This window comes from Calypte anna, chromosome 5 (genome assembly GCF_003957555.1).
Source record: "Calypte anna isolate BGI_N300 chromosome 5, bCalAnn1_v1.p, whole genome shotgun sequence".
NCBI lineage: Eukaryota > Metazoa > Chordata > Aves > Apodiformes > Trochilidae > Calypte > Calypte anna.
The window spans coordinates 11,161,844-11,175,706 of record NC_044250.1 but is presented as its reverse complement, the minus strand read 5'-3'; the positions used below and the strand labels follow the sequence as shown (position 1 = coordinate 11,175,706).

At 36.5% G+C, this 13,863-nt stretch overlaps 1 protein-coding gene across 6 annotated transcripts in view; it reads left to right on the top strand.

Annotated features, from left to right (window-relative positions):
* PLEKHA7 (pleckstrin homology domain containing A7) overlaps window positions 1–11,458 on the top strand; it is a 117,528-nt gene extending 106,070 nt beyond the window's left edge. For 5 of the 6 annotated variants that reach the window (XM_030451289.1, XM_030451288.1, XM_030451287.1 and 2 more), the window contains 4 exons: window positions 3,051–3,203; window positions 4,730–4,863; window positions 5,609–5,751; window positions 9,880–11,458. In XM_030451289.1, coding sequence (XP_030307149.1) covers window positions 3,051–3,203; window positions 4,730–4,863; window positions 5,609–5,751; window positions 9,880–9,902 — 453 coding nt within the window. In that variant the 3' untranslated portion in view covers window positions 9,903–11,458. Of the gene's footprint in view, window positions 1–3,050; window positions 3,204–4,729; window positions 4,864–5,608; window positions 5,752–8,929; window positions 9,039–9,879 lie in introns of all 6 variants that reach the window. The other variant, XM_030451291.1, reaches the window with a different exon arrangement.
* Window positions 11,459–13,863: the final 2,405 nt, after the last annotated feature.

Here is a 13,863-nt window from a genome sequence, read left to right as displayed (position 1 = left end):
ACTAAACTAAAATGTCTTTGCATTGTTTTTTTCCTAGCAGGCACTTTCACTTAAGTGTGTGTGATGCTTCTGGTCTAATTAAATTAGTGTTATATACATTGTCAAATGAGTTCAGAGAGTGTGAGTAACAAATGATGTCTTTTTTACTGGTACTTACAGTATATGTAGCAGGTTCAGCAGGTAAGTTGGTCAGAAGTTAGTGTGCTGAGTGGAGATGTGAGTATATTGGAGTGGTTTCAGAAACATGATTGCTTTTTATTGGAATTGTATTTAGAAAGTGTAAGAAGCTTGTACAGTATTAAAACTGCTTCATAATCATAATGGAATGGGCCTTTTAGAATGTTCTTATTCACCATGGGCATTTCTCTTTTTTAATTCATAAACTAGCCTGCAAGATAGTCATGGTAATACCAGACTAAAGTGATGATTTTTTTTTTTAACAGAGGTGTTAAAAGGGTAATCAGTTTTAAAATCTAGTCATGCTGATCAGAAATTTATGTAAGAGCTAATGTGTTTTAATTGGTACAAATTCTTTTTTAAAGCTCAAAACATAGAATATTCTAATAAGGCTCAAATTTAAGCTGCTGAAGAAAAGGATTTTTGTTGCATTCTGAGATAAAATGCTGTACAGATGATAACTTGTAAAGATACATTTTGGATACTAACCAAAGCAATTTTAGTTGGTGAAGTTACCCAGTCACTCACTTGGTGCTAAACCAAGATTGTACTGTAATTGCACTTATGCTATGGTCTTCTAATTTATTTTTTATTTGGTCCACTTGAGCTTTAGAATGATCACCTTGTTTTACCTAATTCATTGCACAAGATCTCTTGCTTTCTGATTTGTCACTCATCATACTTAATGCCTCCTTTTTTGTTTGCTTGTTTTTAATTTGCAGAATTTTGTAGTTATTTTAAAATTTCTAACTGGACTACTCAATTTTTACCAGGCTTAATTGCATTTAGTACGTGTGTCAATTGCTAGCATTAAAACCCCCCTATAACATTCAGCCTTTCATTCCTACTGTTCAGGAGCACTAATTTACAGCCAATTGTTTGTGTTTACTTTCCCAATAAATGAGTGCACTACTTGGAGACATTAATCTACTTTGTTATCTCTTTTTGCAATCAGTAATTTATGAAAGGTAGTGCATAACTGGAAAGTGTAGAGCTATAGTTTCTCTGTTTTTTCATATTTTAACTCAAAGAACTAAATCTGAGCTTCTTACGTTTTCTGACTCACATACACAATTCAAGTTTTTGTAACACCCCTTATTAACATTTGTGGCAAACAATTTATCTATAGATTTGGGTGCCATCTTGGTCTTCTTGCTGTAAAGAATTAAAACAGAATCTTTCAGCCCTAGCAGTGTTTTTAGCGGTCATCTCTTGTACCTATAGGGCTTCAGTATGCAAAAAGCATGTTTGATAGCACAGTTTCTTACAGCATTACCATTATTTAGCAGCCAAAATGGCAGGCAGTTAAATGTATCACTGAAGTGCTGCTCAGAATGTAACATTTGCTTTAAACACACATTGTTTGTGTAAATCAAATTTTTAATTGGTCAGCTCTGAAGTGTAGTATGGCATTTCAAGTATTGATCCCAGTACATGCAGTCATTTGTTATATACAATCCCTTTTTCATGTACAAGTCGCAACATCAAAGCCAATAAAAATACTGCTTCCTAATAGTGGTTTGATGTTTTTCTTACCTTTATATATTAACTTGAAAATGATTGTGTATTTAAAATATACTATTTCAATCAGGCCTGGTTCGAAAATGAGTAGAAGAATGAGTTTGGAGTAACCATATGAGAAAAGTTTTTTTTCTCCTTTGAATTCTGTATAGAAATAAAGAAATATCTTAATTTTTGAGATATAATTCCCTCTGAGCCATTTAACTTTAAAAAAAAATATGTGGAAGATATGTATGTTCTGAGTGAATATTGTGAGAGCTTGTGCATGAATAGGTTTCAATTAGAGTTATTAATGCAAGTAGCATAATGAAATCTTAATAAATTCATATGAAGTTCAAACTTCAACCAAAACAAGCCAAAGATTTGTAACAGAAATACTAGAGGTGCTTTTAAGAAACAAATAATGGTACATTTTCTTATTGATACCCTCAGATGCTCAAGGAGGTGTTCTCCTTATTGTTTTTCTTTTTGTCCCTTCTCTTTCCCACCACTTTTAATACTGTGTTTCAGTTTTATGTGGTAAAGTTGCTGAGGTCTGCTGGATGGAATCATCCTGCAACTGAATTTAATTTTTTGAACAAAAAGTGGTGGTAGCAGCTGTATTTCTGTAAAGAAGCTACTATGCAGTGGGAACTCTAAAATTATGCTGCTTAATTTAAGTATGTTCTGAATTAATTATTGCTAAATATTACGTTGTGAAGACAGAATGTGATTTTTTTTAATCTTTGCATGTTGATAGATGACTTTGTAAAGACATAAGAGCTTAGAAGTTACTAAAGCTTTATTTTTAAATTCAAGACAAGTTAATGCTGGTACATAAAATACTAACAGCTTTTATAACTAGGTATTGTTCTAGAAAGGTATGTAAAATATTCAACTTGCAATTCTCAACCTGCAGTATAAATACCCCTTCTGTGTAGTGATTCAGAATCACACAGCACTGCCTGGTTAGAATGCCTTAGGACTGGTCTGTCAGCTCATAGACTCACTTGTAGTGACACCTGTGCTTCCAGAGATGTTTGTGAGTAGCTGGTTCCATGTTCATCAGCATTGATTAAATTAGGATTAATACATTTGTTAGAATTTAATGCTGCTGAATGTAAATGAAACAGTACTTGAGTACTGTAAAATGAAACAGTTCTTCAAAATGTGTGCAGCACAGCTACAGATCACATCTTCCAACCACACATTCCAAGAAATACAGTTGTATTTTCTTTTGGTTGTAATTTAAGGGGTTTACTCTCTGGATTCTTTCGGCAATATAGAACTTGCAGCAGTAGTGATGTACATTGCTCAATAATGAGTTTGTCAGTATGGTTGAATGCTTTTAATTGTTTTGTATCTGTTACCAGTGGAAGCGAGAGCAAGAATTTGATTTGCAGTTACTTGAGAGGGCAATTCGTGGAGAAGATAAGGATGAAAATGAATGGTTAAAAGTTCAGCCAGTGGCAGTGACAGAGACAGACCTGGAGCCTCAAGACTATGATTTGGATATCAACAAAGAGGTAACACATAACTTTTTGCCTCCTATTCTGTGCCCTAAAAGTATTAACCATTCTAAGCTTTAGGTAGTGAATTTTCTTTTTTTCTTTCAAAAGTTAGGTGGAAGTTTGAACTAAAAAGGAGTCTTTTGGAAATTGAAAATGTATGGCCTGGCACTTAGAATCTCTGTAAAGTTCATGTTCATGTTGTGTTTTAGTGGAGAGATGAGATTGAAAGATTGGCTCTGCTGTTTGAAATACATTATCTCAGCAATTGCAAAGGAGAAAGTGATTAAGTTATGGAATGTTCCATAAATTAAAAAAAAAAAAAAAAAGGTGAGACAACATCAAGAATATTTGAAAGAAAAAAAAGAGAAGTAAAAGCCAGTTCCTCAGAGCTACCTTCCTCTTCATTTTGACTGGCAAACATGGTAGAGAAGAGCAAGCACTGCTTTATTCTGGTCAGAGCAGAAAACACCTTCCTGTCAACTTTCAAGTGACTCGATCAGTTTTCTGTGCTCTGGATATTTTTTTGACTCTAGTAACTGGATAAAGTGTGTGTTTGAAATGCGATTGAGCCATCTGGTGGGAAAGAAAGAATATAGCAAGTGGAAAAATATCAGTAGGTACTCTATATTATTAATGATAATTAGACCAGTAAGCTCCTCTACTCTTCTGAAAGCTGTTGGCAGTGCATCATTTTATAGAGAGGGGTGTTTGTAAGAGGTTGAATCTGAGAGTCAATACCTGTTGATCTCTGTGAATGGATTTATTTTTCAGTTAATCTACAGAAAATGAAGTTCTTCTGTAAACTTAGCCACAGGAAAAATACTTCTGTTGTATTACCTTCCCTTGATGAGCTTTGCTATTAGTTTTTTTCCCAGAAGGACTCCAGGGCTATGTGAATCACTTCATACATCCAAATCATTGCCTTAAGCCTAGGATAGGAAACATTTTTGCATTATAGGCATTTCCGTCCTGCTTCAGAGTAGCTGAAGCTGGTCTGAAGCTCTGAATGTCAGGCTTCTGTCTGAAATGACCCAGATTGTTCTTTTCCATCTTCTTCTCCTGGCAGGTACTTCTGTACTTGAGGTACTTGTGTGCCTCATAAGGCAATGTACTCATCTGTGTCTTTAAGGCCAATGAAAATCTCCTGTTCCCATGATAACTGAGTTTGTTATTCTGGAAGTGGCAGGATGAGCTGATCTAGGTCTTATAGTGGTTGTTTCTTTCTACTGTAACAGCTTTAGGCAGTTTACTACTTTGGGCTCTAACCTGAGTTGGAGAAAGGCTCCTGGCTGTTTCTTATTTCTTTTGTACTTTCCTTTAATATATTTTTTAGCTGTATTCTAAAATGAAATAAATAAAGGGGAAAAGACACTGTTAAAAGGGCATCGACTCATATCCAGAGGGAGTGTTAAGCACTGGGCACGTGTGCTGACTGTGAAATCCCATGCCTTATTCTTTTCACTGTGTTGTCCCATTAAGGAGGATTTATCTCCATTTTCACAGTCTTTTGTTATGAAGTGCATGATGCTTGCTTTCCACAGTTGTCAAAACCTGAGAAGGTTGCAATTCCAGAACGCTACGTGGAACTTGAGCCAGAAGAGCCCCTTTCTACCGAGGAACGGGCAGCCAGGCAGCGTAAAGCAGAGAAGATCAAGAATATTCTTACTAAGTCAAGGTCAGTTTCTGTTGTGTGGTTCAACTATCCAAGGGTAACTTCTGGCTTTTAGAAAATACACAGAATTTATGTAGAATGCTTAAAGCTCCTTTTTAAAATGGGCTAGAAGATATGATGACAAATTCTGTATATGTCTGTTTTCTTGTTCAGAACATCCTAAAATAGTAGCAAGTTGTAGATGAGAGTCAGGAGAAGGAAACGCAAAGATCTGGCCAAAAGCAGACATTGGTGTAAGAGCAAGTTTCTGTTGTCTACACATAGCTGGAGTTCTGGAGAAATACTTGACACTAAGCTAAAACAGAGTCAGCTGAAACATTCAGTTACAAGAATTTGATTACCTTAACTACTGTCTCTTTGGATGACTATTGAAGAGCCCCTGCCTGAGGCACACCAGGTTATTTGTCTTTTCCTCTGGGCAGGAACAAGAAATTTCACTAACAACTTCAAATAAGTAGCTTTTTTTCATAGTGCTTTCATGTAAACAGTGTATTTACAACAAAGGGCTGTCAGATGTACCTAAGGCTATGCAGAAGTGGTGACTGAATATGTAATGGCTGCACCATTTCTCTTTGTATGCTGCAGTCATTTACATACAATATCAAACACCTCTTTAAAGAACATAAAATACAGAGCTTGATAGGTAAGATCTGAAAACTGCTCCATGAATTCAAGCTTGTTCTCCTCTGCATGGTGGATTCTTCTTAGTGTTTGTAAATGTTAATGTTGTTTTGCACTTTCCCACTAGTATGCACAATCTACAGCCCACTGTAGCCCAGGACAAACACAACTCGGTTGATTTAGATTCACAGCTGCAAGAGCAGGAGCGCATCATTACCATATCATACGCTTTGGCTTCTGAAGCCTCTCAGAGGAGCAAGGAGGTAGCAGGTAATACTTAGTTATTTACAAAATAACAGCTATTTCTTACCAGCTTCTAAAGTTGTATGGGGCTCTTGCTGAACTCCTGGCATAAGAGAGACTTTTAGTCATCTGTATTCCAAATAGTGAAAAGTGTGTATAGATGGATTTAGAGAGACTGTAGGTATATGTTGAGTATTTGGCCTCCAACGGGCAGGGTGAAGGGGACAAATTAGTGTGATCAGTAAGTTTGGAACTTGGAAACCTGCTGTTACTAATAGTACCAAAAGTTAAACATTTTTAGTGATTTCTCTATAATTATATCAAATGATTTATTTATATATTTGGTTTTTTAAAGTATATTGATCTGTGACTCAAAAAAAAAAAAAAATCAGGACAAACAGGGTTTTATTTTTCTTTCTAGCAGAAAGATTCCCTGGTCTGAGATTAGAGTACAGTCGTGTGCAGCATGAGCTGTATGACAACAGGTTGAAAAAGACATTGTAAAATGGTTATTGGCAGGCTCCTGCCTGGTGGCCAAGATTAGAGGTCAGAGCAAGAGAGCAGTGCATGAATTCTGATTGATGCCTGGTAATTCTTTGCAGCATGTTACAGAAGTGATGATTTAATTCTTGATTGCTTTATAGTTGAAATAAGGAAGAAAAGTCAAGATTTGTATTGCACAGTAAGATGTGGAGCAGCTATTCTAGCAAGTATCTGACTGGCCATTTATAACTGGCACAGTTCACTGTTCCAGTGGAGAATGGAAATAATGAAAACTTGACTATGATGGAGAAAAAATATGTTCATTTCTCATCTGAAGTTGTCAGTTTAAACTTATGGCACTTGCCATAGAAGCCCTAAGACCTCCCCATTTAAGACAGATTATTCCAATATCCAGATGCATAACGTGCATCTCTAGTAGCAGTATGTTGATTGAACGTGGCTGTATACTCACCAATGCAGACAGCTAAACCTGAGGGAAATTTATTTTTAGGGGAAGGAATACGTTTTCAAGATACAAATATTTGTGACTTTGGAGATGTTCTATGGGTAATTCAACTGACTAGAAGTGATAAAATGATTCACTGAGGCTGGACAGTTTAAACAACAAACTGAACAAAAAAAACCCAGACCTGTAAAATCTTGGGAGCATTTCAAGATGAATCTTTCTGATCTTCAAGCATCTCTCTGTTAAAACAGCTTCTCTGCAGGCAGTCTGGTTCTATTTCTAGTAAGCAGCTCCTTGTCACGGGGACTCACACACTTTGGTTGTGGTGTGGGCTGCAGCATCCCCGGAGGTACAAGCTGAGGCAGCATTATGCCACATCAGTCCCAGCACCTGGGCAAAGGTGGCATCAAACCAAGATGAATGTAGCCCATACTCGAAATTACTCCTCTTTGTCATTCCAAGGGCAGGCAGACGGAGTGCCTGCCATACAAAGAGCCTTCATGTGGCCAGTTAACTTCCTTCTGTGTGTGTGTGAAGTTACAGTAACTGTACAGTACTGAAGTATGTTTGATCTGTTTATATTATGTAGTGAATGTAGGAACTATGTGTTCATCCCTACAGGTTTTTGCTTATACTTGATTTTTTAAATTGTAATTATTTCCAAAGTGTGGTTGCCACATATTCTTAGGGATACATAACCACAAAATACCTACTTCTGCAGTTCTATCCAAAGAGAGAATTAAAATGTGTATTGGAATGAAGTGTTTAAATGCTGTTGGAAAAAACTTGCAGTCAGTTGCAAGATGATTTAAAATGCAATTTTCTTTCTAAAGTATGGCAAGTAGCTCTTTGGTCTTTCAGACACTTAAAAAAAACCTATCATAGTAGCCAAGTCCTTGCTTCTTTAAGGAAGCCCAAACATGTGCATCCACACACAGTTTTTGCCACATTTGTATCTCAGATACATCTTGTAACATGTCTTGCTTTGTATTCAATTATTGCTTGCTCTTTTCAAAACAAACACCTTTCAAGGAATTAAAAAAAGGTAAAAAAAATAAAGTCTGTGTCATTTGGTTTTGATAGAAAATTTACAAACCATACGAAGAGTTAATTTTTTTAAGTTACGGCCTATTTTCTGACAACCTAAAGTGATTAAAGGGAAAATAATTTGCACAGCTGATTTGTTTGTCCTCATTCACTCTGATTTTACTGATTCTTTAACATTCTTATTTTTGTATTTTGATTTTTAAAGTATGGGTTGTCATTTGGTCCTTGTTGGTGAAGCAGACCATATCTGACAATCTGTTACTAAATGTCTAGACCCTTTACAAAGATTTGCTTATAAAAAATACTGAAGCTTAACTTTTCCCATATTTTTGGGGAGGAGAAGTAGTTAAACTATATTAAGATACTATGATAGTATAAATCTTTTAAAGTAAGTTGTATAGCAGCCCTTGTAAAGTAGCATTTTAGAGTTCCTCTGTTCCTAGTAAGAAATCAGTCTTCTAAACTGAAATCATGCCAGGAATCTGAAAGATTAAAATAAAATTTAGGAGTATCAGGAAGTCATTTCCTGAATTCTGTGTTTTGGAAATAAGCCTGCCTTTTGCCTTCCAGAGTATAAGCAGAATGAAAGATTGAGTTTCCTTAGTTTTATGATTATTGTCTTGTAATATGCAGTTACTCTGGTCAGTAAACAAGCATAGTTTTAATCATTTTATTCTCTATCCTGAAGTTTCAAGATGAGATCTGAAAATGTAATTACTCTAACAGGCATTGTAGTAAGTAAAATGTCATATGCATGTGTAATTTTGGGGGTGATATTTCTATATATTATTTTTGTGACTGCTCATTGGCATTTAACAAAGGAAATGTTGAACATCTGTACAACCTCAGTGAAATCTTGAAAGCAAATATAGGTGCTATTCCAGAAGTGCAGTTTTAAAAGCAGGGCTGGATTAGGGTATATCAGTGTTGTGTGCTTTAAAATGTTTTAGTGAAACTGCATCTTAAGTTAGATTGTCCATATTCTTATCAAAACAGGAATGTCTATTTGCATAACTTGGGCAACTGATAGAAAAAAACCTCAGCAGATAGAAATGTTGTTTAAATTGTGTTCCATGTAACTAAAATAGTGTAACACCTCATTACGTTACTAATCAGGGTTCCAATTTGTGTCACAGAAAATTAAGGTGGCTCTGTTATAATATGAATGTTTGATTGTGCAGCCTAATTCCTATATGTGATCCCTTCTAGCTCAGCAGTTGACCTATCCATCTAAAGCACCCTCACCTTCTGTACCACAGCCACCTCACTCCCCCTTAAGCAATGGATTTCACTACACATTTGTTTAAACACCTTAAAAGTAAGAACTAACTGCTCTCAGCATGTCTGGTTTGCCATTGTACCTTTGCTGTGGCTTGATGACTTGTAACATTTGTACTAAACCTAAATTAGATCCAAATGAACGCATGCATCTGTTTTTCAAAAATATTTCCTTCTTGTCAGTATTGCTTCTAATGAGCTAACAGGGGCTAATGAAGTCTTCAAACTACTGCTGTTGCTCCACAGATAAGGTGCTTCCATAATCTTCCTGTGGTGAAGGAAAGAGCCATCTGTACTCTGCGTGACGTGGGGCCAGATTTTCAGCAAGTTTGTCCTCTGGTGGCTACCATTTTGTGCTCCAGTGGCTACCATGGGGGAGAGTAACTGGTTTTGCTTGCATGTGGCATATACCATTGCCACATAGGAACATGCAAAATGTTTGTTTCAGGGCTGGCATCATAGACCTAACTGACACCAGAGTCTTAATTGAAGTGAGCTGAAAATTTGGCCCTTTCTGGCTAATTCTCCAGTATGGTGATTGGCTTTCTCATGCCTTTGATGTGTTTTTCACTGAATTGTGTTAACAGGAGACTTAGTTATTGTCTCCAGTTGGGTTGTTTTCAAGTATTAAAATTAGAATAATTTAATTGATTTTATAAAGAAATAGGTATCATCTCTTCTTAGTATAGGTATCAACTCTTCTTCAGAGTTTTCTGTATTTGGAATAGGAAAACATGGAGATGTGGTAATACTTCCCTGCTAAGCGTGGTCGTAGTTCAGACACTCACCATGCTTCCACAGAAGTTTCCTGAAAGTGCTTACAGCTTGATATTACTGTGTTTACTTTAATATTTAACCATGTTTTGTTTACTTCATACCAGCCAAAGCAGTAAGTGAACACTGACATAGGACTTAAAGCCAATCCCACCTAGTGATGCCGTGTGGAAGGAAGGAAGGAAGCTCTTCACCAGCTTTCCATGAAGATACTCGTTGGCAGATGACATGTTCTTCTGGTAAAACATTCAGAGAATAATGGGGGATTTTCTATGAAAATGAAGAGAACTGCAAATCATTTTATTTTGACTTCACTTTAGTTTAGACTTTTTATATGAATAAATGGCACTTTTAATAAACTCTGTAAAATACCAACAATGTATTTTTAGAACAACGTATTTTAGATTTTTTTTTAATTTTTTTTTTTTAATCAAGGGCTGAATTAATTCTAAGAGAAAACACTTGCATAGATGTTAAAAGATACTGTCACTTTCCCCTCATGCTCGTATGCACAATGTAAAGTTTCATGAAAAGAAAAAGTAAATTTGGACAAACCTAGAAGCACATTCATAGGGCATGGGTAGAGCTAATGCAAGTGAGATGTTTGCCAAAAGGGTGTTTTGGTTTGAATATTTTGGTGGCATTAATAACTCACCCTTTTGCCCATTTAATATGTTACAAGGAACTTTTAATGTGAATTTCTAAATGTCAGTGACCATGGATAGCTGAAATTTCCCACATAAGCCATGATGAAAGCCAGTTTTAATTCCTGTTTCCTCTTCTGATCCTGTATGATTAACTTGCTGGTATGTATCCACTGTATGCTAGGTTGCCCTTGACAGTAGTGCTGTCTCTTCAGTAACAAGCAGCTAATGAATTATAATTTTTTGAAAGTTGAGGTGTGCAAGAAGAAAACTTTTAATTAAAATACATGAACTGAGCAATAATAAAAAAAAAAAAAAAGGATATGTCATTTTAATAGTAAGTATGTATTCTCCTTTTGATTTTTTTCACTAAACACTACAGTATAATGTATTGACAGTATTTATCCTGGAAACAGCAAAACTTATATCATGTGGCACTTCCTAATTTCATATGTATATTCACCTGATGCCTAACTTTGCCAAACTTTGAAATTCAGTGTTTTACCTATGTGTAGGGCAAAGGGTGAGGTAGTTACATAAAGAGAAAGTAAGATTAAATGACTTGCTGCATCTGCTTTACTTGAAAACAGACTATGTGTGCATTGAATGCAAGACTGGCAGAAATTTCCCCGTGCTTTGTAATAACCAGTTGAGTTCAGCTCTGGATGAGAAATGACTGAGAAATGCTTCTGCAGTATTTTGTGGAACTACTAACTTGTTTCTTTGCCGTGTTCAAATAATAGGTACAAAAGCCTTGAAATTGATTAACCTTCAAGTTTCAGACTTTAAAACAAATCATATATTAACACTATACTCAGAAATATTCTAAAAAGTATGTATTTAGCTTATGCAATCTATTTTACCTCAATACTGCCGGTATCAATTTCAAAACATTTTGCCAAAATAATGATTTATTTTTGCCTTTATAAGACATTTTGAAAGCGTAAATGAATATTTTGCAAGAAAACATTAATTTAATAAGATGTAACGGTTTGGAAGATGGTATATGTACAGATTAAAGTATTAACCTAACTGCCTCCTATTGCCTCTGTCTTGTCTGCTCTTTTATCAGCATCCATATAGTTGAAAGTTCCCCAGTTTTGCACTTATTTCACTGGGATTTGGATCAGGTTTGTCCTACACTAAAGAGTCGTTTTTCTTTTTTAAGGAATGTTTCTTAGTACGTTATTAAGTATCTGCTTTCTTGAGTATAAAGATTTTATTCAGAGTTGTCCACTAGTGGCTTTGACTACCGTGCTGTCCTTTCTATCTCCTAGATACCTGTATTTGTCTGACACATTCTTAGCCCTTTAGTTGCTGGTGAAATTTAAGTACCAGACGTAACTTCACTGGCAAACCAGCCAGGGAGGCAGGGGCAGTGCCAGGCACTGTGCTTGGGGGTCGGTGGCCGCTGCCCAGCGCTGAGCCTGCCCCCAGACCGCCTCAGTTTGATGGAGAACAGTGGAAATGTTTCGTTCTCTGACGCTTTGTCTCTGGAACCAACTGGAAAGCAGCAGTCGTCAGCGTTTCTGTGGGGAAGTGCTGACTGCGGAGTGTGTCGGTGTCCGTACTTGAGCTTCAGAGGCGGGCGGGAGGGTTTCAGAGCTGAGCTTAGGACAGGCTTGTCCTGTTTCTCAGGCACACAAAGGAGCCTTTCACCACAGGTTTTGTGGTTCAGTGGAACCGCATTCTTTCTCCAGCAGCTTTGTTATGCAGGAGGGAAGAGCGGGTGGCCTGGGTGAAGAGCACAGCGCAGGGGGTGGGGATGCAGCGGCTGAGTTCTGTCTGCTGCCTTGGCCATGGAGGGGAAGGGGTGCAGGCACTTTGGCTCTGTCGCATGTGGGAGATGTTAATTTTCTTTCCTTTAATCACACATGTAAAATCTCCTCATTTAGGCTTGCCCGAAAGAGAAGGATTTTATCCTGGGTAATTAAACCATTAATGTTTCTAACAAAACTTGGTTTTCTCAAGATTTCGGTCTGTGCCTGTAGTTAATCCCATTTTTGAGATTATTTATCCTCCAAATCTTTTTATTGGATCTGTGAAATGCTGTTCTCTGATGGATTTAGATTATTAGATCTTATTTTCATAGACATAATGAGTTTTTAAGAGTCAATTTCCTTTTTCAGTTCTGTTTCTTTAAATCAAAATGCTGTTTCATAAATATTACATGCTACTCTGTAACATTAAGACTAGGAAAAAAAATTATGTATGCTTACAGATCCAATATAATTTTGGTCAGAAAGTCACTTCCTCCCCCTCCCCCCACCTCTGTCTATTTAGCAGCATAAGTGTTTGGGACTGATTATAAAGAAACAGAAATTCATTAGAAAGCAATATCAGCTATTCTTTTGAAGGCACTGTTTTCTAATTAGTGTTTTTATAATGTCATACCAAGCAAAATTATGCAGACTGCCTTCCCTTGTAGATGTTTTCAGTTTCTTCAACTGAAGTTATTAAAATTTTATTGCACAGCTGAATTTATAAAACTAGAGCCCAATACAAGGAGCACTGCTTTCACCTTTTTGAACTTGCACGAGACCTTTCCCCCTCTCCCTCTTTTTTTAAAATACTGTAATTTGGAGTTGGTAGGTATTGCTGGGCTGCTAGGAAATCCTGTAGAGCTCTGAGTTGGTGGTTCTCTTTATTTTGAAGGACTAGACAGGAGCAATAGTTAGAGCCAGGAAGCAACTCTGTTAAGGAATTTTATTCTGGAAGATTGTTTATATGTGAAACTAAAAGCTAATGACAGATACTACTAACCTTGTGTGCTGCAGTTTCAGTAATGGGGGAGGTCTTCTCTGTTACCCCGTAGCCTTTGGAGGGAGAAGTTGCTGTTGTAATAAAACAGAGCAATCCCAACAGGTTCTGCTATTGTTTACACTGTTAATTTTTCCATCTGCACATTTTATTCATCAGATTTCCAGATCTTCAAATGTATGTGTATGTAATTTATATCGGTGTCTGTTCCCCTCTGGAAACCCACGTATTTCCCATGTGTCTTAGCAATTAACTTCTGGCTGTAATATGAAGGCAAGACCAGATATAGAAGACATGATTTGATGTCACCTCTCTGATTTATGTCTGTGTTTGGGTATTTTGAAGTGTTTGCTTGCACTCTCTGTGTTGCGTAGTTATAGAAAGAACAAAGCCATGCATAAGAACATGAAAAATTGCTATATTTTCCACACCTATTAAACATTCCCATTGGTTATTTGGCTGTATTCAAAAGGCTAAGACTTTTATTGCTCTACCAGCAAAAGCAACCTTTCTTTCATAGTGGAGCAGTACAAAGAAAGAGCACAAAAAGTATACACATCACAGTGCCTGAAATTCTGTTTGAACAGCTGTATTGATTGGGTCTGACCCCTTTACATTTTTTTCCCATTATTTGAAAAGGTGCATCTAACTGTAGCTGAATTGAACCAACCAAGATGAACTTTCCAT